The following is a 24,102-nucleotide window of genomic DNA, read 5'->3' as shown; positions in this document are numbered from 1 at the left end:
AAATTAAAATGCCCAAAACATTGTAAGCTTTTCTCATCGAGGAGTTGCTCCATCTCCTTGATCATTTTGGTTGCCCTTTTGTTTGTTTTTTTGTTTTTACTTTATTTTTATATCGTTTTTTCAGTACAATGAACATGAGGTAAATATAGCCTGAAAAAGTCAAAGAAAGCATTCAAACACAACAAGTTTATTGAAATTATGTTCTCTAATTAGGTCAGCAAAATATTATAATGTTCAGGATGGGCTTGGGTCTGTGGTGTACGATTGGCACATCACAAAAAAAATGTTGCATAAAATGCTTCAGGTTTTAACAGCCTTCATATGGTGGATGAGCTTGTTCATCAATAAATGATCCCTAATCCTCTGAAACCAAGCACTGATAGAAAAGTTCATTGAACATTTCCATTGGGTTGGAATTCTTGTTTTTGCTGCTGCTAAAGAGTATAAAGTCTTTATGCAGTGTAGACAATAAATCCCTTGAAAAAGTACCCCCAAATGTAAATACTAGAGTCTTGGTGATGTTTTGTTTTTGGTCATATTGCTAATTCCTTTGAAGACTTTGTCCCAAATTGCCTCTTCCATAGGACACGTTCATATGTGGACAAGTTACTCTGGAAATCAGTTCCCTTTCCCTTGTACTTACTGTGTTCACTGAGCCAGAAATAAAACACTTGTCCCAAAGAGGCATCCCTAAGTCCACTTCCTAGCATGTTGGCTGCCCCTTTCTAGTTGTACAATATGTGTTGTAGATGTTAAGAGCTGTACACAGTATCCCGAATGTAGTTGCTCCATAGATTTGTTTAAAGGCATTATGATATTTCACTTCCATTCCTAGTGATTCCCAACATGGAATTTGCCTTTTTCACAGCAGCCAAATGCTGGTTTTTACTGAGCTATCCATCATAAACCCCACAATCCCTTTTCCGGTCAGTCACCTGCAGCCTCTTCCTACAGCCCCCATGCCACCTCCCATGCTATTTCAGAGAGTTCCCCAAAGAATAAGTGCCATTGTACTTTATGAGGCTTCCTTCTGAGTAGACATGCATGGGATTGTGCTTTAAGTGAATTTTCAGGGTTTTTTCTCTTTTATGCCACAATGAAACATTCACATCTTTATTTTATGGAATTTCCAATAAACATTTAAATCCAAATTGGAAAGGTTGGGAACCTCATATGAGCTATACCACGCCATTTCCCCCTATCTACTGGGCTCCTTGTAACTCTCATGTAGCTTCTTCTGTTTATGAACTCTATTACTATGAGCTAACCATAGTGTCCAGAGTCTCTGTTAACTCTACAATGTCGGTGAGAGATAGAAGAAGCAAGGGTAGAGTATGGCTCATGGTGAGGGAAATCTTCTGAAGAAGGAACATGGCTCCTACCAAGGACAAAAGAAGACAGCATTCTGCTCCATTCTGTCGCTGCCTCCAAGAAGAAAAATACTACACTCAAATTTGTTGAAGGAATGGTACATTTGTGTCTAGAATATTATTTACTCTATGCATGTTTGTGTATAAGGGTTCAGACTAGTATTGTGTGTGTGTGTGTGTGTGTGTGTGTGTTCTTTAGGGCAGTGGAACTGTTATATAAAGAAGTCCCTTGCTTTGACAAGAAATGTGTAAAGGGAGAGAGAGAAGGTCATTTAGAGAAGCAGTGGGTTTTAAATAAAGTACCCTGCACATCCTAAATTCTGTGTTTAATAGTGTTACCTTAGCTCATTGTAATATTCATATAATATTAATGCATGCTCCTTGTTAAAAGTACTGTGTTTCTGCACAGCTGTGATATGTATGAATGTACAGATACACTGAGTTATATCCAGTTGTGTCCCTCTCCTGATAGAGGCTCTTTGATCCAGCAGAGGCTTTTGTGAGTGGTAAGGGAAGAGGAGAGGTGATTTTCAGAAATGTATTCTTTCTCCTACAGCCTATGGTGCTACCTCCCATGCTGTTCCAAAGGGTCTCCCAAGCCTGTGGAGCGCATTTGGAAGGGTTGAGGATAGAAAGGGGAATCAGCAAAAATTCCCTCCTTCCCCTTCCATCCTTGGAGGTCTCTGCTTGATCAAAGAGCTGTTTGTCATTGGAGGATCACAATTGGATATAGTACACTTACTTTATTCCGGTTTAACTTTGTACACACTTCATAGAAAAATATTTATCTTTCCTTAGAAAATATATATGTAATAATTTTCAATAACATATTTTTGTTTCAAAATGTTAAATCATGGTTATAAAGTCAATGCAACTTTAGGTTGCTAACCTGTGATATGTACAGTGCAATCCTATACATGTCTACTCAGAAGTAAGTCCCATTGTTTTCAGTGTGCGTATAGGATTGCAGCTCTAGGAACATACTGTTAAGTACAAATGTTGCATATAGCTATAAATGTTGGATGGATATATAGAATATATGTAATTTGAACAAGCTAATTTAGTTATGTCCCCATATTGTAAAAACAGCATGTTAAAAATATTATTTTTCTAGAATGCCAGCTAATGAAAACAGAGAGACCAAAACCAAACACATTTATTATCCGATGTCTTCAGTGGACTACTGTGATAGAAAGAACATTTCACGTAGATACTCCAGAAGAACGGTGAGAAATAAAATGTGTTTATTTTATTTGGACCAAGTTCTTTAAGGAAAAGATTCACTGTATCTTACTCCAATAAGCCTGAAAATATGACATTTTGTGTGCTTTTATTTCCAAATATACTAATAAGTTTGCATAAAGTATTCCTAATTCATAAACAGCATCTCCACTATTTTTATAACATTTTAAATCTGCTTTAGAATATTTGAATTGTGTAAGCCATAGCTACAGCTTGCTTATAAAATGTTATGACACTATGAACTTCAACGCACATTGAACACATTAACACTCAAGAACATATAGGACAGATAGTAGATCATAGAATCATAGGGTAGAAAGGGGCCTACAAGACCATTGAGTCCAACCCCCTGCTCCATGCAGGAAGCCTGATTCCCAGGCAGTCTCCCATCCAAGTACTAACTGGAGCTGACCCTGCTTAGCTTCCCAGATCAGACAAGATTGGGCGCATCCAGCCCTTTGCTCAGTCTAGACGTTCAGTGTTCAAGATTGTGATTTATTTTAATACATTAATGGTGAATTCTGATATATGAAGTAAATATCACTGTTGCATTGTCGTTTGAGTTCTGCTACCCACCCACCCCGTGCTAAATTATACATGGATTTGTGTTTTCTTTTGCTATTCTCTATCTTTTATTTGCATCCATAAATTTGATGTATATTAAGTGCTCTTGCACCTTGATTCTACATTTATTACCTGGAAGTAAATTCTACTCAAATCAATTAGATCTACTTTCAAGTAATATATAGTATCATGATATTGTCCTATACAGTGTAGTTTCTAGTTCAGAAAGCTCATGGGCAAAGAATATGTCTTTAAGATATTATAGATCATTCACGTTGTGTACTGAGCTCCAAGGTTCCTTGAAAGCTTTGCCTAGATGCGCAGACATTTGCAAAACCATTCCATTCTTATGAAATACTCTTCAGTTGTTGTCATTTGAACATTTGGAATGTGATTCAGTTGGACCCTTACACATGCAATTTGGTTTGGGTATGTATGTAGCCATTCCACAAACACAGCCAACAGGATGGGACAGCATGAAGAAATCCCTGGTCATGCACACAGAATGGGAGAATGCAACAGGAGACTTAATTGAACCCCATTTTTCTGGAATTTAGCCTGTTTGTGTACATATTCAGTCATGCACCCTTATTAGTTGTTAATTTATGATAATAAGAACTGCCCTATTTTTGATAGGGAAGAATGGACAGAGGCCATCCAAGCAGTTGCAGACAGGCTTCAAAGGCAGGAGGAGGAGAGAATGAATTGTAGTCCAACCTCACAGATTGATAATATTGGAGAGGAGGAGATGGATGCTTCTACAACCCATCATAAAAGAAAGGTAATTAGAGATTGCATTTGATAATCCTTATCCTTTTAAAGTAAAATCTTAGAAATGGAAGTATTAAAATGTACTAACTTTGGGCATTTCAGTTCTTTTGCAATTCAGTTAATTTCATTATAAGAGATTTCAAACATCAAGTGGCTGCTAGATGCTTAACTCCTGGTAAGACACAGGCCCAATTCAGACAGAGTAACAAACCATGGCATTGTCTGAATATGAGAAATTTTTGTTTGTACAAACTATAGTTAACAAAGAAAGCAAACCATCGTGTGATATCCTGGTACTTAACTAGATATGGTTTGTACAAATCACAATTTCCCATATTTGGATGAAATGAGAAAGTGCGGGTTTTTTACAACTGCAACTAGAAGTTTTACAGTTCCACCCCACGTGTGTGAAGGAGGGAGGAAGGGAAAGGAGGGAGTATGTGAGTCCAAGTCTTGTGCATTTAATGACAAACCATATTTGTTGTTAAATAATTTTTGGGCTACAGTCGAACTTCTGACATTCTAAAATCTGAACGACTGATTTTGTGATCATTAAAAAATACAACATAGGTTACATATAAAAGACTTTTGCTAGACTTTATTTAATCAATAAAGGAAAATAAATCTTCTTCCCACTGCAGTGTAAATACTTTTCTTTTTCAGAAGGTGTTTTGCTTGTAAAATGATGTTCTAAATTTCCCAGTAAGTATAATTGCCCCCCCCCCCCCCCCCGGTATTTCTAGTGCTGAAGTAGCTGTGTAGGTAACATTTAATTATTATTGGTATGTTTGAGTGACTGTTATGATACCTAGTTTTTAAGCTGCCTGTTTGGATTTTATCTGTTTATTTTGTTCTTGCTATTATAATTGTTGTGTACATGTTTGCTGTTGTTGTTCAGTCGTTAAGTCGTGTCCGACTCTTCGTGACCCCATTGACCATAGCACGCCAGGCCTTCCTGTCTTCTGCTCTCTCCCAGAGTGTGCTCAAGTTCATATTCATTGCATCAGTGATGCTATCTAGCCATCTCATCATCTGCTGCCCCCTTCTCCTTTTGCCTTCAATCTTTCCCAGCATCAGGGTCTTTTCCAGGGAGTTTTCTCTTCGCATTAGGTGGCCAAAATATTTGAGCTTCAGCTTCAGTATCTGTCCTTCCAATGAGCAGGCAGGGTTGATTTCCTATAGGATTGACTGACTGGACCTCCTTGCAGTCCAAGAGACTCGTAAGAGTCTTCTCCAGCACCACAGTTCGAAAGCATCAATTCTTCGGCGCTCAGCCTTCCTTATAGTCCAGCTCTCACAGCCATACGTTGCTACTGGGAAAACCATAGCTTTGATTACATGAACCTTTGTCGGCAAGGTGATGTCTCTGCTTCTTACTATGCTGTCTAGGTTTGCCATAGCTTTCCTCCCAAGGAGCAAGCGTCTTTTAATTTCATGGCTACAGTCACCATCTGCAGTGATCTTGGAGCCCAAGAAAATAAAATCTGTCTCTGCTTCCATTTCTTCCCCTTCTATATGCCAGGAAGTGATGGGGCCAGATGCCATGATCTTAGTTTAGTTTTTTAAAGTTGAGTTTCAAGCCAGCTTTTGCACTCTCCACTTTCACCCTCAACAAAAGGCTCTTTAGATCCTCTTCGCTTTCTGCCATTAGGGTGATATCGTCTGCATATCTGAGGTTGTTGATAATTCTCCCGGCAATCTTAATTCCGACCTGTGATTCATCCAACCCGGCGTTTCTCATGATGTACTCTGCATATAAGTTAAATAAGCAGGGCGACAATATATAGCCTTGTCGTACTCCTTTCCCAATTTTGAACCAATCGGTTGTTCCATGTCCGGTTCTTACTGTTGCTTCTTGGCCCTCGTACAGGTTTCTCAGGTGACAGGTAAGGTGGTCTGGTACTCCCATCTCTTTCAGAATTTTCCACAGTTTGTTGTGATCCACACAATCAAAGGCTTTGGCATAGTCAATGAAGCAGAAGTAGATGTGTTTCTGGAATTCTCTTGCTTTCTCATTGATCCAGCGAATGTTGGTGATTTGCTCTCTAGTTCCTCTGCCTCTTCAAAACCCAGCTTGTACTTCTGGTAGTTCTCGGTTCACATGCTGCTGAAACCTAGCTTGTAGGATTTTGAGCATAACCTTGCTGGCATGTGAAATGAGCGCAATTGTACGGTAGTTTGAACACTCTTTGGCATTGCCCTTCTTTGGAACTGGAATGTAAACTGACCTTTTCCAGTCTTGTGGCCACTGTTGAGTGTTCCAAATTTGTTGTCATATTGAGTGCAGCAGTTTAACAGCATCATCTTTTAGGATTTTAAATAGCTCAGCTGGAAGACTGTCATCTCCGCTAGCTTTGTTGTTACTACTGCTTCCTAAGGCCCACTTGACTTCACTCTCGAGGATGTCCGGCTCAAGTTCAGTGACCGCACTATCATGGCTATCAGGGACATTCAGATCTTTCCTGTATAGTTCTTCTGTGCATTCTTCCCACCTCTTCTTAATCTCATCTGCTTCTGTGAGGTCCCTGCCTTCTTTGTCCTTTATGCCCATCTTTGCACAAAACGTTCCCTTGATATCTCTGATTTTCTTGAAGAGATCTCTAGTGTTTCCCATTCTATTGTTTTCCTCGATTTGTTTGCATTGTTCATTTAGGAAGGCCTTCTTGTCTCTCCTTGCTATTCTCTGGAACTCTGCATTCAGTTGGATATATCTTCCCCTTTCTCCCTTGCTTTTCGCTTCCCTTCTTTCCTCAGCTACTTGTAAAGCCTCCTGAGAGAGCCACTTTGCTTTCTTGCATTTCTTTTTCTTTGGGATGGATTGAGTTGCTGCCTCCTGAACAATGTTACAGACCTCTGTCCATAGTTCCTCAGGCACTCTGTCTATCAGGTCTAATCCCTGAAATCTATTCCTCACCTCCACCGTATATTCATAAGGGATATGATTTAGGTCATACCTGAATGGTTTAGTAGGTTTCCCTATGTTCTTCAATTTAAGCCGAAATGTTGCAAGAAGCAGCTCATGATCTGAGCCACAGTCAGCTCCAGGTCTTGTTTTTACTGACTGTATAGAGCTTCTCCATCTTTGGCTGCAAAGAACATCATCAGTCTGATTTTGATATTGACCATCTGGTGATGTCCATGTGTAGAGTCGCCTCTTGTGCAGTTAGAAAAGACTTTGCTATGATCAGCGTGTTCTCTTGGCAAAACTCGATTAGCCTTTGTCCTGCTTCATTTTGTACAGCAAGGCCATGCTTGCCTGTTATCCCGGTGATTTCTTGACTTCCTTCTTTAGCATTCAATCCCCTATGATGAAAAGGACATCTTTTTTTGGTGTTAGTTCTAGAAGGCATTGTATGTCTTCATAGAACCGATCAACCTCAGCTTCTTCGGCCTCAGTGGTTGGGGCATAGACTTGAATTACTGTGACGTTGAATGGTTTGCCTTGGATTCGTACCGAGATCATTCTATCATTTTTGAGATTGTACCCCAGAACTGCTTATCCCCCCCTTTTGTTGACTATGAGTGCTACTCCATTTCTTCTGGGGAGAGGTAACGAGTGGGGTACCGCAGGGCTCAGTCCTGGGCCCAGTGCTCTTCAACATTTTTATTAATTACTTGGAGGAGGTGGTGCAGGGAATGCTGATCAAATTTGCAGATGACACAAAATTGGGTGGGATAGCTAATATTTTGGAAGACAGAAACAAAATTCAAAGTGATCTGGATAGACTGGAGCGCTGGGCAGAAAACAACAGAATGACATTTAATAGGGATAAATGCCAAGTACTGCACCTAGGGAAAAGAAACCAAATGCACAGTTACAAGATGGGGGATACCTGGCTCAACCACACTACAAGCGAGAAGGATCTTGGAATTGTTGTCGATCACAAGCTGAATATGAGCCAACAATGTGATGTGGCTGCAAAAAAGGCAAATGCTATTTTGGGCTGCATTAATAGAAGAATAGCTTCCAAATCCCGGGAAGTACTAATTCCCCTCTACTCAGCACTGGTTAGGCCTCATCTGGACTACTGTGTCCAGTTCTGGGCACCACACTTTAAGAAGGATGCAGACAGACTGGAGAGGATTCAGAGGAGGGCAACAAAGATGATCAGGGGACTGGAAACAATGAAGAGAGACTGAAAGAACTGAGCATGTTTAGCCTTGAGAAAAGAAGACTGAGGGGAGATATGATAGCACTCTTCAAGTACTTGAAAGGTTGTCACAGAGAAGAAGGCCAGGATCTCTTCTTGATCATCCCAGAGTGCAGGACACGGAATAATGGGCTCAAGTTACAGGAAGCCAGATTCCAGCTGAACATCAGGAAAAACTTCCTGACTCTAAGAGCAATACGACAATGGAACCAATTACCTGGGGAGGTGGTGGGCTCTCCCACACTGGAGGCCTTCAAGACGAGGCTGGACAGGCATTTGTTAGGGCTGCTGTGACTTGGATTCCTGCACTGAGCAGGGGGTTGGACTCGATGGCCTTGTAGGCCCCTTCCAACCCTACTATTCTATATGATTCTATGATTCTTGCCCACAGTAGTAGATATGATGGTCACCTGAATTAAATTCGCCCATGCTTGTCCATTTTAGTTCGCCGATTCCCAAGATGTCGATGTTCAATCTTGCCATCTCATGTTTGACCACCTCCAGCTTACCTTGATTCATTGATCTGACATTCCAGGTTCCTAAACAATATTGTTCTTTACAGCATCGGATTTTCTTTTCACCACCAGACACATCCACAGCTGAGTGTCCTTTTGGCTTTGGCCCAGCCGCTTCACTCTTTCTGGCGCTACTTGGAAACTCCTTCTGCTCTTCCCCAGTAGTATATTGGACACCTTCTGACCTGAGGGGCTCATCTTCTGGCATCATATCTTTTAGCCTTGTGATACGTTCCATGGGATTTTCTTGGGAAGAATACTGGAGTGGGTTGCCATTTCCTTCTCCAGTGGACCACATTTTGTCAGAACTCTCCACCATGACCTGTCCATCTTGGGTGGCCCTGCACGGGATAGCTTATGGCTTCACTGAGTTACGCAAGCCCCTTCCCCACAACAAGGCAGTGATCCATGAAGGGGTGTGTAAATGTTTAAACGTATGCAAATAAATAATTAAACATTCTGTATACCTAACACACTCAAATGTATTGTCTATGAACAAGTATTCCTTCTTTAACTAGAGAACTAGAAAAATATATTGGATTAATTGCATGGTGATTTAGGTAGGGCTGATTGACATCTCCCCCCTTTCATACAATCATTCATCTCTACGAAGGCGGGGAGGAGAATATTGGGCACTTTCATGGGTGTGTATGTGTAAATGTCATATGACATTTAGGTACGGAGTAGTTACAATTCCATCGGGTGGCTGAGGGTTTTCTTTTTCTTTTTTTCTTTAACTCAAAACTTTGTTCCCATGTGGGCATTCTGGCTCACATTTCAAAGAAGCAGTCAAGCTATTGAGCATAGCTAGGGATGTTAGAGAATTCCGCCACGGATCCCAGGGGGGCTGAATTCCAGTGAATTCGGTCCCCTGGAATCCATGGCGGAATGGAGCAACCCAACCCACCACCCTGCGAAAGCCCCATGAAACGGAGCCTACCTGGCTGCGGCTCCGGCAGTGGCTCCGGCGGCGGTGGCGACGCCATTTGTATTCCCATTTTAGCCGTCATAGGCTATGTAAATATTTATGTAGCCTATCACGGAGAAAATGGGAACGCAAATGGCGAGAGGACGCCATTTGCATTCCCGCTTTAGCCGTCATGGGCTATGTAAATATTTACGTAGCCTATCATGGGCTACCATAGGGACACAAATGGCGTCCCCTACTCAGGATGACATTTGCGTCCGCAGCAGCCTGGCAGTGGCTGGAGGCCCTGCTTCAGGTTGGCCCGGCCGGCAGCTCTGTGGCCTGGCCGCAGAGCGGAGCCGGCCGGGCAGGATTCCAGGGGAGAGGAACGGATCGCCTCCCCCCCCGTCGAGGATTTCGGGGGGAGGGATGGAGCGCCTACCCCCCACTGCGGATGTCCCTGGACGAAACCAGGTAAGTGTTTCCTACATCCCTAACATAGCCAAGCCATCACTTGGAGCAGTAGCTTAGCCTTGTCCTTAGTTAAAAGAAAGAAAAATAAATAGAAAATCCCTGTTTATGTCATTGGATTTTAAGTAACCCCTCACCAGAAAGTGATACAACTTTTGCTTGTTCCTAAAGATTTGATTATCTTTGGCAAAGGACCCTCTCTGAACTTGAATGTCCTGAAAAGTGCTTAGCCAAATACATGGGCCTGGCACTAGATTTAAGGTGACCCTATTCTTTGCTGCTCTACACTGATGAGATGTTAACATCAGTGGCCTTGGCATGCCCTGCACATCTTACTTACCATGTGAGCCAGTGACTGTGCAACCTCTGCCAAAGTTGCTGTATTGTCAGAGCTGTTGCAATGTGAGGAGGGAAGTGACATCATCAAGAAAGGTAGCAGTATTATCTGTAGTTCCACTCCGCTACCCAGATAAGCATCCAAGGTCCTAAAGATAAATTTGCTAAAAACAAAATTGGAGAGCAATCATGCACCGGGGAATGACTCAGGATCCTGCCAGTCCTAAAGAGGCTCAGCTAGAATCACTTTTTGATTTAAAAAATAGTTCGACAAAAAGACACCCCCACACCCACCTGACAATGGGGATATGAAAAGTCTGAACAAGATGACGTAGATAACATGACAGAAGTTGCAGAACAACTAAAGCCGCTTCACAAGGACTGGAATGGCACAATAAAGTCATTAAAATACTCTGTCAATAAGGTAGTGACTAAATTAAACAACACCTCCACAACAGGAAACAATGCCATGAAACTGGGGCTGAAACACCAGAAGAAGATTAAAATACTATGATAAAGAGCTAAGCCAAAAGATAAGAATCCCTGGAATATCAAAGCAGAAGGGCTAACCTTAGAATTTGTGGGTTAAAGAATTGGCTGAGGGAAAGGATATCATTAAGTATTTAACAGAACTTAACACCTTCCCTGAGTGGAGCTTTAGAGCTCACCTTGCATTGTACACTAAGCTGCCCTGCCAAACTGTCAAATGAAGCATTAAGGGATGCCATTTTAAAAGCTTCAAGAAACAAGTCTCACCTGTTAATGGAGGGCAGCCCAGTGCAACTTTTCCAAGACCTGTGTCCTGAGACTCTTATAAGAAAAAAATCTTTCAGATTCCTCACTGATCACTTTTGCAGAACCAGCATTCCTTATTGATGGGGTCATCCCATGAAATTAATCATCCAACAAGGATGGCAACACGCACGTAGTTTTACTAACAAAGAAGCAATACCTTTACTTAAAATGCTTAAGCTGAACATTGAAGGCCTATCAGAGTCAGAGGAGCAAGAATTTGACGCTCAAGGAGAAGTGGAGGAACAGAACAGTGGTACTGAATGGTCAGAACATCCCAGAAGGCAAGGAGAGAGGGAAAACACCTGCTGCTGGACTCTGTTAACCAAAAGTCTGATTATGTTTTACTCTCTGATAAGAGATATTTGTCAGATAAGTATTGAGTTCAGTGATGAAGAATATATTATACATATGCGGACATATAATAGATGCTGATAGGCAAGGATAACACACAAGTAAAATTATATTTCTCATCTACACATATTCACTGATGCGTAATGGGAAAAGGGATCTTTGGAAACAAAACTAAACAAATTGTCTTAAACTTTTTATGATACTGGGCTGGTGGGGTGAGGGTGCGATTTGGATTGGATTTTCCCTCCATTGAAATTCCCTGATTTGCCTCATCAGTACTGTTGTGTATGGACCGTCTCACATGGAGGCATCCACTCAAATGAAAAAAAGAAACTGTTTGTGGTAACTGTTTAGGGTTATGTTATTATTAGTTGTTACTGAAACACCTGTGTACATGCATGCAATAACTGAAAGGGATACTGGCAGACAGTGCGAACAAAAGGGGGCTTGAGACTGAGAGTACTTTAAAGTCTGTGTTAACTAATAGAATATGGCATGTCTGAAAATACAGTCATTAAATATCAAGGAGATGGGCTCCCCAATAAAGCCCCAAAGGGTATAGACGTTAATTAAAAAAAGAAGAAGAGGATCTCGATGTTATCTTTTTACAAGAAACACTTCATAAACTCAGAAAGACTTATTGTTAAGGGGGTCGGTGGGATTAGGGAGTCCTTTACTGCAGAAGGAAACTCAAAATCACATGGGGTGTTAACAGCAATAGTGAACAAATGTGAAATTACAGTCTCAGATATGTTGTCAGACACCAGAGGGTGATAAGTATTTGCTAAAGATACTTTAAAAAGGCAAAAGCTAAGCTTCAGATGCATTTACTCCCCAAAGTCTGGCCAAAGTCAGTTTTTGAGAGAAATATTTCAATCCTTGGAGAACTTTAAGGAAGGAACATTTCTTATTTCAGGGCAGGGGGCAGATGATGTAGCCAACCCATTCCTAGTCGGGAGTAGAAGTAGAGGACATAAAATGCCAAAAAGAAAAAAAAGTGCAAATCAGAAATGGAATGTAATCTTCAGGAGTTTAAGCTTTGTGACGCTCGGAGAACTCTATAAACATCAAAAGGGGATTATACCTTCTTCTCCAGGCATTATGACTCATACTCACATATAGCTTATATTTTACCTCAAATCGGGGTCGGTTGAAGCTAAAGGAAGCCAAAATAGGTTCCATAACAATATCGGATCGCTCTCCAGTGTCAACAGTGTTCTATTTGGGAAACTATGCACATCGGTCTTACAGCTGGAAAGTTCACCCTCTGCTTTCACAAATACAGGAAATCTGTGAACAAACGAAACAATCCATCTCAGATTTTTTTTAAAGAGAATTTTACCCCCAAATTGCCAAACAACGTAAGTTCGGACACCCTAAAGGCAGTGATCAGAGGGCATTAAATGAAATAAATGAGCTCTCTCTCTCGCTCAAAAAAAAAAAAAAGAGGCTCAAAGGAAGAAAATAGAAGCAGAAATTAAAGTTCCGGAAGATCAGGATAAGAAAACAGGTAGTCCACACATTCTAAAACAATTGACAAGTAAAAAAGATGTATTGCGAAATCTAGATTTTTATAAAATTACAATGAATTTAAATTACGTTAATCAAAAATATGAATTTGGTAACAAATCATCCAAACTTGAAGCAAGTTGTGTCAGAAAAATATAAATAGAATGTACTCAATGAGAGACAGCAATGGCAAAAGAGTTTTTATTCCAAATCAATGAAATATTTAGCAAATACTTTAATGAACTAAACACATCAATTAAAAATGGAATCAAATCACTTAAACAAATATTTAATTTCCAAAATATCATCAGAGCATAAGCACTTTTTAAATAAAGAAATCACAGAAGAGAAAATTCATATAGCCATTAGAAACTAAAGAAAAATAAGGCTCCCAGGACAGACGGCTTCACTGGAGCTTTTTATAAGACCTTTGAGCTCCTACTGACACCGTTCTTGCAGAAATTATGAAACGACATCTTGGACAACAAGCCCATCCCAGAGACATGGAAACCCTCCAGGGTAATATTACTGCCTAAACCAAATAAAGACACAGAAGAAATAGAAAATTATAGACAAATTTCATTGTTCAGCCAAGACTACAAACAGTTTATGGGAATTTTGGCTTTACGGTTAAATGTATTAGCCTCTGAATATATTAAGGAAGATTGGTTTGGGTTCATTAAGGATAGGCAGATCTCTGATTCCATATGAAGGCTGTGAAATGTAATTTTTCATTGTTTTCGAAATAAGAACAAGTCCTGCGGTATAGTCTCCCTTAATGTGTCAAAAGCCTTTGACAAATTGGAGTGGGGGTTCATTCATGAATTATTTATTTATTCATTCCATTACTATACCGCCCAATAGCCGAAGCTCTCTGGGCGGTTCACAAAAATTAAAACCAAATGGCACACAATAAAACAATATAAAATATATAGAACATTAAAACCACAATATAACAATACAACCACAATAAAACCTAGCAGCAGTGCAGGAGTTTAAAATACAGATTTAAAACAGCAAAGCTAAAAGTCTAGAAAGCTAAATTGCTGAAATGCTTGGGAAAATAAGAAGGTTTTCACCTGGCACCGGAAGGAATACAATGTAGGTGCCAGGCGAACCTCATTAGGGAGCTCATTCCACAGCTGGGGTGCCACAACAGAAAAAGCCCTCCTCCTAGTAGCCACCCGCCTCACTTCCTTTGGCAGGGGCTCATGGAGAAGGGCCGCTGAAGATGATCTTAAGGTCTGGGCAGGCACATATGGGAGGAGGCAATCCTTCAGATAACCTGGCCCCAAGCCATTAAGGGCTTTGAATGTTAATACCAGCACTTTGAATTGGCCCGGAAATGGACTGACAGCCAGTGCAGCTGAAAAAATACTGGCTTAATATGAGCTCGCTGGCCAGTCCCTGTTAACAATCTTGCTGCCCTATTTTGGACCAGTTGAAGTTTCCGGACTGTTTTCAAAGACAGCCCCATGTATAATGCATTGCAGTAATCCAGACGAGAAGTTATCAGAGCATGGATAACTGTAGCTAAGCTATCTCTGTCCAGATAAGCGCATAGTTGGTATACCAGCCTAAGCTGATAAAAAGTGCTCCATGCCACTGAGTTCACCTGTGTCTCAAGTGACAGTTTTGGACCCAAGAGCACCCCCAAACTACAAACGTCATCCTTTAGGAGGAGTGAAACCCCCTCCAGAACAGGTTGAATATCACCTAGCCAGGCAGACAAACCACCCACTAACAGCACCTCCATCTTGTCTGGATTGAATTTCAGTTTATTGGCCCTCATCCAGTCCATTACTGTGCCCAGGCACTGATTCAGAACAGCCACTCCCTCATCTGGGTTTGATGAGAAAGAGAGGTAGAGCTGGGTGTCATCCGCATATTGATGGCGCCTCAGCCCACACCTCCAGATAACCTCCCCCAGCAGTTTCATGTAGATGTTAAACAACATGGGGGATAAAACAGAGCCCTGTGGAACCCCATGGCCCAATTGCCATGGCACAGAGCAATAATCCCCCAGCACCACCTTCTGGAATCGGCCATCCAAGTAAGAGCAGAACCACTGCAGTGCAGTGCCTCCAACTCCCAACGCAGACAACCTATCCTGAAGGATACCATGGTCATGGTACTGAAAGCCGCTGAGAGGTCCAGGAGAATCAACAGGGTTGTACTCCCCCTGTCCCTCTCCCAGCAGGGATCATCCCACAGGGCAACCAAGGCAGTTTCCATTCCAAAACCAGGCCTGAAGCCCGATTGAAGTGGATCTAGATAATCCGTTTCATTCAACAGTGCCTGGAGCTGTCTTGCAACCACCCAGTCAGGCACCTTGCCCAGGAAGGGGATGTTGGCCACTGGCCTATAATTGTTACCATCCTCCAGGTCCAGATTAGGCTTTTTCAGGAGTGGTCTGATTACTGCCTCTTTTAAAGTGGCTGGCACCACTCCCTCTCTCAAGGAGGAATTTACAACCTCCTGGACCCAGCCGGACATCCCCTCCTTGTTTGATTTAATAAACCATGAAGGGCAAGGGTCAATCACACAAGTGGTCGATCAGACTTGGCCAAGCACCTTGTCCACATTCTCAGGCCTCAATAACTGAAACTCATCCAATAAAACTGGACCAGATGGTGCTCTGAATGCCTCTACCAATGGAACTGTATTAATCATGGTGTCCAATTCATGACAAATCTGAGCGACTTCATCTTCAAAGTGCCTTGCAAACGCATCACACCATCTCTCTCCCTGGCCCAGAATGTAACAGGCCACGAACCACTTGAAAAAGCTCCGCTGGACAACACTGAGAAGATGCAAGGCTGGCGGAAAAGAACTGTCTCTTTGCCACCCTCACTGCCACAGAGTAGGCTCGATAGTGAGCTCTTACCTGTGTTTGGTCAGACTCAGCAGGAGTTTTCCTCCACCTGCGTTCTAGCTGTCTCCCCTCTTGCTTCATTGCCCTCAGCTCAGTGTATACCAAGGAGCTGGCTGGGCTCTGCTCAGAGAGAGAGGGCGCTTGGGCGCGATCGTGTCATAGTAGCTATTTCCTCAGTGGGTTGAGTCTTCTCCTGCCCTATTTTCTGCTAGGCAACCATTTTCGGCTGTCTAGCCGCGGTGTGTGTGTGTGTCACCAGGAGAGGAGGCTGCTGTACGACACATTGGATGTGTCGTACATGCAGGTCTGCTCTCCCCACCCCGGAACACCCCCCTGGAACGCCTCTTCTCAGTCGCTCTGCACTCCTCTTCTGAGCGTGGAGAATGGGGCTCCGTGGTCCTCAAGCGCGGCCTCCGCAGTCAGTTCCCAGAAAACAGCATATCCTATGGCCCTCTAGACAGTGTCTAGTGGCCATAGGATTGCTCCCTCCATCATGTTGTCTAACACATCAATTAATTAAAAATATGCTACCAATTAATGTTTGCGTTTCATATTAAATGGGGAAAATAAATAAAATACACATGAAAAACACAGCAACACAAATATTTATTTAATATGAATCCTGTCCTGAAGAACTCTGATTACTGACTTTTGTGGATACAAGTAATACCAGCTGAATATCCAGGCAACCTAAGTAAAAGACTTTATGCTACCAATATCTGAAACTTAGCAGAGTCATGTCATTTACTGATCTTAAATAAGTCTGTTCTATATAAACTGGCTCATTCTGGCTTCTGAAAACTGTTTTCCATCTGCAGTTATATTATTTGGCAAGTTTTCAGCTAGCTGCCACAATTCAGTATCTGTAGTAACGCACACTCATGTTAATAGGTCCCCCACCATTGCAGAGGGGGAAGGCTATCAAGAGTCTAAACCTCAACAGGAAGTGATCTGACCATGACAAAGGGACAGATGTTAATTCCTCCACTTTCAGATCACCATCCTCCTGCCCAGTCAAGAAAACCAGATCAAGCATGTGTCTTTTTATATGCGTTCGGCCAATGACATGTTGGGACAGCCCCATGGTTGTCATGGCGGCCATGAAGTCCTGAGCCGCCCCGGATACAGCGGCCTTGGCATGGAAGTTGAGATCCCCCAGGATCCTAGGGGTCCTCAACAACAAGTCCGAGACCACCTTCGTCAGCTCAGGCAGGGAGTCTGATGGGCAGCGGGGTGGGCGGTACACCAACAGAATCCCTAATCTGTCCCGGGTACCCAACACAAGGTACAAGCACTCAAGATGTATACTCGAATGAGCAGGAAGCGTAGAGAGGGAGGCTGAATTCCTATAGACTATGGCAACGCCCCCTCCCCTCCCCTCAAGTCAGTGTTGGTGCTGCACTGAGTACCCAGGAGTGCACAGCTGGGAGAGAGTGACCCCTCCCAGTTCCCCCACCCAGGTCTCAGTAATACGTACTAGGTCAGCTCCCTCATCCACAATCAAATCATGGATGGGGGAGATTTTATTTTGGACCGACCTGACATTCAGCAGCAGCAGCACCACCAGACCTGAGGGCAGACTGGTAAGGCCACCAGGAACCATCAGGTTGGGGGAAGAACCAGAAGAGGGGATAGCAGTAAGGTGTCTAGCCCTTCTCCTCAGCTGGCCTGTTAATCCCCCAACTCCATACCTCCCCCTGTCCGTGAGCACAGTTATGGTGGCACCTCCCCGACCCCCTGAGTTGCTCAATGGTCCTCCCTGGCACATATTAAAATGTTAAGATATAAAATGTGCAACAATTAAAAAAGCATATAAAAGATTGAAGAGATAAAAGAGAGCAGCAGCTAAGAAGGAGCAGATAAATTCTACATTTGCCTCTTTCTCCCTACTCTTTAAAGCTGCTGCCCTCTGCTGCTGCTATTTGCTGCTGGTGTCTGTGGCTGCTGGTGTCTCTGGAGAGGCAGTGGGTGGGTCTTCATGTGCTCCTCCATGCGTCTCCAAGTGCGATGCTAAGTGTGCACTTAGCGTTGCACTTGGAGTGACGCTGAGGCGCATGCCGAGGCGCTGCCTCTGGCAGCCCCTCCTTAAGTACCTGTTTGGCAGGAGCAGAAACAGGCTAACGGTCCACCTGGTTTAGAATTAGAGGAGACAATGGGGCTGGGCTTAACATTTATAAACACTCTGAAATCCTTATATCGTTCCAACTACACACTGGTCAGAACAAATGAACTGGATTCATCAGCCATCTCAATACAACAAGGCACCAAGCACAGCTGCCCCTTATTACCCCTCTTACATTCTGTACCCACAGAACCGCTGGCCAGTCTTATAACTCAACTCAAGGAATACAAATTAAGGCAGAAAGGTTCTTACTAAATCTATATGCTGATGATCATGCCCTAAACGTTTCAAACCTGATAAGGGACCTGCAGGAAATATTGAAATTCATTACTGAATATGGTTAGCAAGTCAGGGCTGATTATAAGTTTAAAAAATCTAATATTTTGACTCTGAAATCTAAAGCAACTAAAAATGAACCCATGAGAACTACTGGCATCCCAATGAAAGCCAAGAATATAAAATACTAAATTTCAAATCTTTACATACCCAACGTTTAGGTTATTTTAATAATTGGGAAAAATTAAAACTTTCATTGTTAGGGAAAACTGCTGCAGTAAAGATGACTAGTCTGCCAAAAAAATTGTATCTATTTCAGACCTTGCCCCCCCCCTCCCCCCCCCTCTCTCTCAGTGAAATACTTGAACAGATGGCAATCACACATAATGGATTTTATTCTTGAGAAGAAAAAAGCAAGATTATCAAAACAGATTCTCTTTAAGCACTCCAGATTGGATAGTTTGGGCATTCCTGATTTGGTGACATATTATGATGCACACCATCTCAAACAATTAGTTCAGGTTTTGATCAGCCGACCTGAAAATACATGGATTGGGTTGGAGACAAGCAATAACGAATTAATAGAACTAAGAGGGTTACCATTCAGACTGGACATATGCAAACATTTGCAAGTAAAAGATAAACCCATTTCTGCAGGCAGCTATGGAAACTCCATAGATCATCATCAGCGGCCCTTCTCCGTGAGCCCCTGCCAAAGGAAGTGAGGCAGGAATGAGCTCCCTAGTGAAGTTCGCCTAGCGCCTACATTGTATTCCTTTCGGCGCCAGGTGAAGACCTTTTTATTTTCCCAGGCATTTTAGCATTTTAGCTTTCTAAATTTTTATCTTTGCTGTTTTAAATCTGTATTTTAAACTCCTGCACTGCTGCTAGGTTTTATTGTGGTTGTATTGTTATATTGTGGTTTTAATGTTCTATATATTTTTAATTGTTTTATTGTGTGTTGTTTGGTTTTAATTTTTGTGAACCGCCCAGAGAGCTTCGGCTATTGGGCGGTATAGAAATGAAATAAATAAATAAACTCTGAGAAGTTGGCACAAGTTCCTTATTCCTGAGCTTTCCTCACTGATTCCATTCCTCCACCATCCGTTGCTTTATGATTTGGATAAACTGAAAAGGTTTCAGGGCTTGGGACAGGCTGGGCTGTATAAATTAAGGGCACAATCTTGTTGTGATGATTGTAAGCCTGTGAACTCAGGGGCTTACAGTTGTCCTATGCAGGACAGGAGGAGCAGCAGAGACCGTCTTCGCCTCCCTGTCCTCCCATCCTGCATTTTCACTAGATGGGCTTTTTTGCCTGTCTAGTGAAAGCCTCTCAGAGCGGGAGGGAAGAAGGCTGGAGAGGCCTCAGGTCAGCTTGTATCCTGGCCTCTCCAGTCTCCTCCCCTCCTCACCAAAATGCCCACTTTCCTCTTCCTCCAAGGTTGCATTCTCTACTTTGGAGAGCAGCTGGCACAGTTCTTTCTGCACCGTTGTGAGGGGGAAGGGGATTGGAGCTCTGTTTCCCAGCTCTGAGGTTGGAGTGCTGTCTCTGGCTTTGGATTTGGGAATCCAAACTACCCTATGGCCCTTCAGATGCTGTCTAGGGGCCATAGGATCATTCCCTCTAAAACGTATTTGTGGAGCTTTGCCCTAGATCTGGTCAACAATCTAGAGATATGATCCAGGACAGAAACATAAATTAGTTCCAAATTTATCAGATTTCCTCCTTCATAGAAAAGCCTCAGGTGAAAACAGAAGTAGTTTGTCCACTAACAAACTTTGAATCTATCATTGCACAAACAAAATTAGACACTAAAGGACAGGTTTCAGAACTTTATAATATGCTAATTGATACTCAGTATGGATCCTTGGAAGGTTTCAGATTAGCTTGGGCAAAAGATTTGGGCAAAAGATTTGGGCAAACCTACTGAAAAGTCTAGTTGGAACTGGATTTGGACTAATGCCCCATTTAAATCTGTTTCTGCCAAAATCAAAGAAAACTCTATTAAATTACTGCATCAGTGTATCTCATCCTGGTGAAACGAAGTCATATTAAAGTTCAGCAGTCCCTAAACGTTGGAGAGGATGTGCTGAAACTGGCACCTACTTTGATATGTGGTGGCTTTGTTCCTTAGTCAACCAGTTGTCGAGTAATGTATTCAAAGAGGCCGAAATGATTACTCGACAAAAAATTGACCTCTTCCCTCTGTTAGCTCTATTAGCCATATTTGAAGGAAAAAATAAAACCTGAGGAATGTTTTACTTTCATGTGGGTGACAGAATAATAATCATATCTTCATGTAAAAAAAGAACAAAGCATCCCTTACTGTATGAAAAAAATAAACTCTGGTTTGTTGCATTGATGGAAAAGCTAACAAAACAGGTCAAGCAGTATAGATATGAGCCATATATTTCTAACTTTTATGGAATCTGGGAGGTATTTATTAACTATGCTAATAGCAATAAAGGCATTTATTCTTTATTTATTCATACTTCATCTCCATCAACTCATGGAACATACTGACTTGTTAGGAAAAGACTTTGAAAAAGGTGTTATGAAATATTTTCCTCAAACTGTATGTATACAATTACAATCGGTCTACTATGCCCCCTAATTAATTTTGATCGATGTTGATTCCATGTATCCAGTGTATTCTGTGACTGTTTATTATGTTTGAGAAGATTGAATGTTGCATCCCTTTGTAATTTATGAAAAATTAAGTAAAAAAATACATTTAAGAAGAACTGCTGCAATGTTTCCCAATGAGGAGTCACCATCTCATGGTGTTTTGGCTAGTTTAGAACTCTAGCCCTTTGGCCATGGTTACATGGCCATGTATCTTTGGATATGTATCCCTGAGGTATACTGGGCCATAGTGGTTGTGGTGAGGGCAGTCTCATCATTGCAGCACAGTAGTATTTGTGGATCCTTTCCATAGATTATTCACCTGATTGTCATAGGTAACCAGTAATTCCATGAAGGCAAGTGAGTGGGTTGGCAGAGGAGGGACAGATCACTCCATCCCTCCTCTGCTTGCCCACCTGGTTTCTGTGCTAGCTGTAGAGGAAAGGAAGTCTGTTCCTCTGCAACTAGCACAGAAACACAGGGGGATGGCAGAAGGGGGACAGCTCGTTCCACCCATCCTCCATCAATCAGGTTGATGGAAAGCAGTATTTTTTATTAGCTTAGTAAGAGACTGGTAGCCTGTTTTTTCATGCTGGCTGTGAAGGTGAGGGCTTCCTCTCCTCCATAGCCAGTATAGAAACAAGCTATTAACCTCTTAGCAGCCTAGTAAAAAAATTGCAGGCTAGTAACTTTTGCAGGCTTATTTACAAGGCTGGATTACACTCCACATATAGTATACCCTAAACTAGTTCTGTAAGGATTTACTGGAGGGTAGTCATATATGGTATCATATAATGAGTGCAATATTCTATTAAGTACTATATGAGTGTGCGTTACTACAGATACTGAATTGTGGCAGCTAGCTGAAAACTTGCCAAATAATATAACTGCAGATGGAAAACAGTTTTCAGAAGCCAGAATGAGCCAGTTTATATAGAACAGACTTATTTAAGATCAGTAAATGACATGACTCTGCTAAGTTTCAGATATTGGTAGCATAAAGTCTTTTACTTAGGTTGCCTGGATATTCAGCTGGTATTACTTGTATCTACAAAAGTCAGTAATCAGAGTTCTTCAGGACAGGATTCATATTAAATAAATATTTGTGTTGCTGTGTTTTTCATGTATATTTTATTTATTTTCCCCATTTTAATATGAAAAGCAAACATTAATTGGTAGCATATTTTTAAGTAATTGATGTGTTAGACAACATGATGGAGGGAGCAATCCTATGGCCACTAGACACTGTCTAGAGGGCCATAGGATATGCTGTTTTCTGGGAACTGATCTCGGAGGCCGCGCTTGAGGACTGCGGAGCCCCATTCTCCACGCTCAGAAGAGGAGTGCGGAGCAACTGAGAAGAGGCGTTCCAGGGGGGTGTTCCGGGGTGGGGAGAGCAGACCTGCATGTACGACACATCCAATGTGTCATACAGCAGCCTCCTCTCCTGGTCCCCCCCCCCCCCGCGGCTAGACAGCCGAAAACGGCTGCCTAGCAGAAAATAGGGCAGGAGAAGTGTGGAGAGAGCACTCCCCCCCCGTGCCTCTCCTGCCTTGCTTTGATAGGATGCCGCCTCCGAGTTCAGAGGTGGCCGCCTATCTTGATAGGATTGCACCCTTAAAGACCTTTTTAATTTTCAATAGTATAGCATGTACTATACTTAAAGAACATTGATTTATAGACTCACAAGATATTATCGTATCGTTCTTATAATCTAAGTTTTCTTAACATCATAGTTACGTTATACATGGTTAGTATTATGCATTAGCTTTGTCACATATTTCAGTGCTTAAACCCAGTTTAAGCACTGAAATATTTTTGCAGCAGATGGTACTCTTATGAGAAGAGCATAATCAGATTATGAAACAAACAGAAAGGAAGATGAGTATTCTTTTCCAAGGAGTAAATCTATGCAGGAGACAAAGTGTATGATGGTATTTATGTTAAATAGAAATTGTCTTGTCATCATTAATCTGATTTCTTTCTAACATCAATGTCTTTTTGGTGTATATTTAAAGTATCAAGTATTCATTTCATATTCTGATTATGTTGTCTATTGTGATAGCAATGAAGTGCATAGAGCATCAGAGATCTGGTGTTTCTAGTGTTTGCTGGCACATTGCCACAACTTATGGCACTGCCCCACCGAGAAGAGCTAGACCTAAACCAGGTAGTAACTCACCAATGGCCAATGGTGACAAATATCCATCTCTTGGCATAACGATATCACGTATACATGTGATACCACCCCAGTTCTCGCTTTGCACACACACACCCTGCCGATTTTTTGTGTCAGAAGGGCTAGCGAGGAGGGGAGCATGCTGAGGCTGGACAGCCATCTGTCAGGGATGCTCTGACTTGGATTGCTGCATTGAGCAGGGGGTTGGACTCAATGGTCTTATTGGCCCTTTCCAATCCTACTAGTCTATGATTCTGTGGCTTGGGTGCCACTGTTTGAAGGCATCCTGAGCTGAGGAGCAGTTTTCAACAATGTAGCACACCCACAAGCCTTTCCCAGAGGAGTGCCTAGTGGCAAGAGTGCCCAGTTGGGCACCATTCCTTGAAGGCACCCAGAGCTCCTTCAGGCAGCAGTTTCCAGTCCTAGCCCCTGGCTGCTCTCCTTTGCCATAAAGCAGCCAAAGAACCCCCAAGCCTTTCTCCAAACTGAGGAGCTGGTGGAGATCTCTCCATCTGCCAAGATGATCCCTGTTCTCCTCTGCAGCTTCAGGTTTGGGAAGAAGGCTGCCAGAGGGTGGTGCCACACTCACCATGGTGAACAGAACTCCTGAAGCCTGCACAGAGTGAAAATCAAGACAGAAGCAGGGGAGAAATCTTTGATTTCAATGGGTCTACTCTTCTGGATCCAATGCACTGTCTATAAATCATATTTGAGTGTATAAAAATCAGTAGCCTAAAATGAATCCTAACAGGCTGGGCTTAAGTTTATCTGTTGATTGAGCTCCAGTTACATTGTGGCTGAATAGGGTTGCAAAATGGAAATGCTTTTGAAACTAACCTTTGTAGTTGTTTCTAGGAAGAAAACATGATTATTAAAAAATGAATAAATAAAATTCATGAATTTTTAGGCTAATTTAGAAACTAATTGCAGGGGTACAAGTTACGGAGGGTTAGTAACAAGAGTTGACCTTCAAATTTCTGAAAAACTAACATGTATACCTAGTCTTTCAAGTAAAGGCATTTCCCAGGCATTTTAGCCTTTG

General features: G+C 42.2%; 1 protein-coding gene across 1 annotated transcript in view; it reads left to right on the top strand.

Moving 5' to 3' along the window:
• The window catches only part of AKT3 (AKT serine/threonine kinase 3), a 232,442-nt gene that overhangs the window by 142,401 nt on the left and 65,939 nt on the right, over nucleotides 1-24,102 (top strand). The window contains exons 5-6 of the mRNA XM_084828246.1: nucleotides 2,485-2,596; nucleotides 3,813-3,957. Of these exons, the coding sequence (XP_084684372.1) occupies nucleotides 2,485-2,596; nucleotides 3,813-3,957 (257 nt within the window). The remainder of the gene's footprint in view (nucleotides 1-2,484; nucleotides 2,597-3,812; nucleotides 3,958-24,102) is intronic.

The sequence above is a fragment of the Heloderma suspectum genome, chromosome 1, assembly GCF_057233095.1.
Source record: "Heloderma suspectum isolate Gila_16-S chromosome 1, 16-S_ref, whole genome shotgun sequence".
Taxonomy (NCBI): domain Eukaryota; kingdom Metazoa; phylum Chordata; class Lepidosauria; order Squamata; family Helodermatidae; genus Heloderma; species Heloderma suspectum.
The sequence above is the reverse complement of the archived record's forward strand: the minus strand, read 5'-3'. Positions and strand labels throughout refer to the sequence as shown.